Source organism: Gossypium arboreum, chromosome 13 (genome assembly GCF_025698485.1).
Source record: "Gossypium arboreum isolate Shixiya-1 chromosome 13, ASM2569848v2, whole genome shotgun sequence".
NCBI classification, from domain to species: domain Eukaryota; kingdom Viridiplantae; phylum Streptophyta; class Magnoliopsida; order Malvales; family Malvaceae; genus Gossypium; species Gossypium arboreum.
In genome coordinates, this window is record NC_069082.1 from 121897094 (window position 1) to 121901166 (window position 4073).

General features: G+C 33.5%; 1 protein-coding gene across 1 annotated transcript; it reads right to left on the minus strand.

Moving 5' to 3' along the window:
• Positions 1 to 963: 963 nt before the first annotated feature.
• On the minus strand, positions 964 to 2342 carry LOC108463376 (transcription factor bHLH94-like). The gene is made up of 3 exons (XM_017763323.2): positions 1711 to 2342; positions 1301 to 1624; positions 964 to 1224 (listed from the first exon to the last, which is right to left on the minus strand). Exons 1-3 carry the CDS (start codon positions 2125 to 2127, stop codon positions 1096 to 1098), a joined length of 870 nt encoding a protein of 289 aa, XP_017618812.1. The 5' UTR covers positions 2128 to 2342; the 3' UTR covers positions 964 to 1095.
• Positions 2343 to 4073: the final 1731 nt, after the last annotated feature.

Below are 4073 nucleotides of genomic sequence, written 5' to 3' on the forward strand. Positions count from 1 at the left end.
TTTAATAAGACACATTATCTACCAATGGATATTCAAGAGGATGTTATGAATATATTATTATTAAGTGGATGTACATCAAGATTAAGATAGATTTTGATGTATTTTAAATTCTAATAGTCATTAGAAGTAGAGTTCTATTTCATGTATACTTCTTATGTCTATAAATATAAACTTTGGAGAAACATTGTAGAGAATTTTCATTAATCAATAAAATACGCTTTCTATTTTGTTCTCCCATTTTCTTTGTTCTTTACTATCTGTTTTTTTATTTTATAACAATACTTTAGTTATAAGTGAAATGGTAAAGTGTTTATAGGCATGGACATTGTTATCAATACAAGAGGACATGAGTTCGAGTGCACTGAAATGTATTATCTTTCTATTTATGAGTTAGAGAAAGAAAGACTAACAGATGTGATTAGAACTTATAATATGATTGTTTAAAAAATTTTCTCTTAAAGCTTGAGTTTAATATTGACAACTACAATCATAAATTGCCATCGTTAGTTTGGGACATACATTGTTATGAATTGAAAAAACATGTTCCGAGGGATATGCCCTTAGAATTGACGTGGTCCATGCTCACTCTCACCATTGTTATGTAATTTCCATTTTCTGAATAATTATTTTCTAAAATGGTGTTTCGTCTTTCTCTTACAACTATTAAAAAACCTATTTATTTACCATATTTTTCCTATATGAAAGATATAATTTTAGAATGAACCGTATCACTAATTCTCGATTCAAATTATTTAAAATAAGTTGAATCATATTAATAAAAGAAATAAATTGATCTTAGATGTCTTGGAAAATAAAAACTAAATAATAAGATAATACATATTATTGAATTCATATTTTTTATATTAACATTAATAATCATATTAATCGAACTAAAACTCATTCGGTAGTTAAAACTTATTTGAATCCAAATGATTTTGTGGAAAAAAAAAGAACTTAAAAAGGGGGAAAAGAGGCAGAATTTTAATTGTTATTTAATTGAAGAATGAAATGCGAAATTAAGGGACATGAATGGAAGTAGGGAATTTCCTGGACACCCAGAAATGAGAAAAGTGAAAATTGAAGAGGGAAACAAAATCATGGGAGAATTGAATTAAATGAATTGAACATAGCATCATCACCATCATCATCTTCAATTCTACATAGCAACTGATTCACTGCTGAAGCAATTCCATCCCCTGTAGTCAGCTTGCAATCATCTTCTACCTGCATTCCCAAACATCAATTTATAACCACATCCGTCTTAAATAGTAGCAATTATTTGGTAATAATAGATAATTACCTTGAGAGTGAGAGAATAGAGGACAATTAGAGCAGCGGTTGTGACATTGAGATGAAGGATGGTGAGACGCATAGCATTCAAGCCTGAAACCAATCTGAAGAGCAGAGAGGGTCGCCTTTTCCATCTTATTTTGAGGTTTGCATGCGTCTCATTTACGTTAACTTCTATGTCACCAATGGGTGTTGAGTACTGTGGGGACGTGAAGAAGTCATCAAATTTTGGTCTTTCTTCTTTTACCTCTTTCTGACCACTTAGCCATTGAAGCCTTTGCTCTAGCTCTTTTACAAAATTGATAGATCCCCCTATAATGGATGCTTGATCCCCCTATAAAAAAACACAATATCTTTCACATCTTAGTTGGATATAATGAATGCGATTGCAGTGGTTAGTTAAAAGAGAAACATACATACCCTTTGGGCATAAGATGGAGGCATTAAAGATCGAAGAACGGAAAGATATTGATTCATTTGCTTTCTTCTATTGCGCTCAACTGTGATGTGAGTCATTCTCTGGTTCTCTATCTCTTCCTTGTTTTTTGGAGCCTTGGTGGATCGACGTCTCTTCCGGCGACCCACAGCCGACGGACCACTGGAATGGGGTAATGGTGGAGCCATTGAAGTTTGTGAAGAAGAACTAACCCGATGATCTCCATCAACTAGATTATTGGTATCTGATGTTTGGTTGCCGGGAATATGTTTAAAGCAGAATTTTTCTTCTTCTTTCCCCAACCCCAACCCCAACCCGTAACTCCAATTCCCTCCTAACAACACATCTTTGCCGTTGTAACCAAACCAGTCTTGCTGGAATACCACTGCTTCCATTGCCATTGATCTTTCACTCTTTTCAGCTCAAAATTGAAAACTTGATATTGTTTAGCTAAAACACCCCCCCCCCCCAAAAGAATGAATTGGGATATCAGCCTTGATGGGGATTGAGCTTGAACTTTGAGTGAAGAAGTGAGCTTTTTGAAGGGATTTTATAAGAAATTTCAGGGTTTTTTTCATAGGTTGTGTTATTTAATATGTTAAATGTGATGCGACCAAACCACGATTAAAAAGAAATAAAAGATTTATACCGCATTATTGCACGTGAAATAGTATGAAATTTTATTGAGAAAAAAGAAAAGAAAACAAAGGCCAAATGGTACAAAAAGGAGATTTCCACAACAGGAAATGTAATTTGATCTGTCAAATGGAATGTGACATAGGAAGGATTAGTACCACCAATCCAGGTCACCTCCCAAATTCTTGACCATACTTAAGCCTTTCTTCCTTACACCGGATAACTTAGAATTTGTCAACCTCTATTCAATCACATCAACAAGTAATTCTCTAATATTGAAGAGGTTAATGAAGACCTTATCATTCACAAGTGGTATTCCTCATCCTGCCTAAAGAGTTCATCCGTACCGCCATCTTCTCTTCTATCCTGAAATCTCCCTTCAATTAACTATCATACATTGTTTAACAATATCTTTTGTTTGCAGAATCACGGTCATTGGATTTAGGATTCTATTATTCATCATTGTTTAACACCAGATAGGCTACAACGTACAAGCCAATTCCGCACCTAATTCTTGATCAAGTTTACCATCACCCCAACAAACAATCCATCTCCTGACCCACTCACAAATATTAGTATGATCCAAGTTAGAAACTCTAAACCAACAATTACTACCAAACCAAACTGCTTAGGTAAACTGATAACCCAAGAAGAGATGTTCATAGTTCTTCCTTTTGTCTGAACAAAGAATAAGCAAATCATTCGTTAACTTGATATGCTTTCAGAACTCTACTCTACTAGGCAAACATCCTACGCATAGTTTCTATAAGAAAACTATGATCTTTTTGTAGAAGTTTGAGTTTCCAAAGCTTACCCCAAAAGGCCTTAGGCCACCCATTGATTGTAGTTTCTTTTGAACTCTCATCCCCTTACTTGAAATTTGATAGGCTAATCTCGTGGATAACTTGCCCGAATCACAATATTTCTAAATTACTATATCATCCTCTCTTATGCTTCTTTTATGCTTGTCGCTTTTGATGGTTTACTTTTTAGGAAGCTAATTTTGGCTCATGTGAGCAAGATACTGGCTATGTGTTATAACATTTTTCATGAGATTTTATTTAGTTGATTCTTTGGTATCTCATGTGTGTTTGTGGAATGATGATAGGGGGAGTATGTATCATTTATGTGTTTTGTAAATAAAATCAAAATCAAAATGGGAGATTTTTAGCAGGAAGGCTATCCAAGACTGATGATTGAACATATCCTATTGAAACAATTATTTAAACATTTGTTCAGACAAGACCTATGGGACAATTTGAGTACTATGAGATGCTGGTATTTTGATTTAGGCCTACATATATGTTTTTATCATAGGCAAATGGACTTCAAGATGTATTTCTTTTTATCTCAAACAATAGAAGCTAGAGATCAACATGTCTTATCACATAAAGCTTATCATTATCATTTAAACTATTTATTTGGTGATTTATCTACTAAACTTAGATAATAAGGTTGTGTTTTGGTATGATTTTTGGAGGCTTTTATCCTAGATTATAATGCATCAAGTTGAAGTATTTATCTCCACAAAACTTGATCTTGAATACTGCCTCATTTGGCCTATAAATAGGCAACTATTTTGCATGTAAAGATGCATCTTTTGGAGAGTGCTTTTGCTGATTTTGTCAGTTTATTTGTTGTTGACTTTTACTTGTATTTTGCACTTGTTTCATAGGATTTATTGGGGAGTTTTACTAGTTGTATTGTTAGA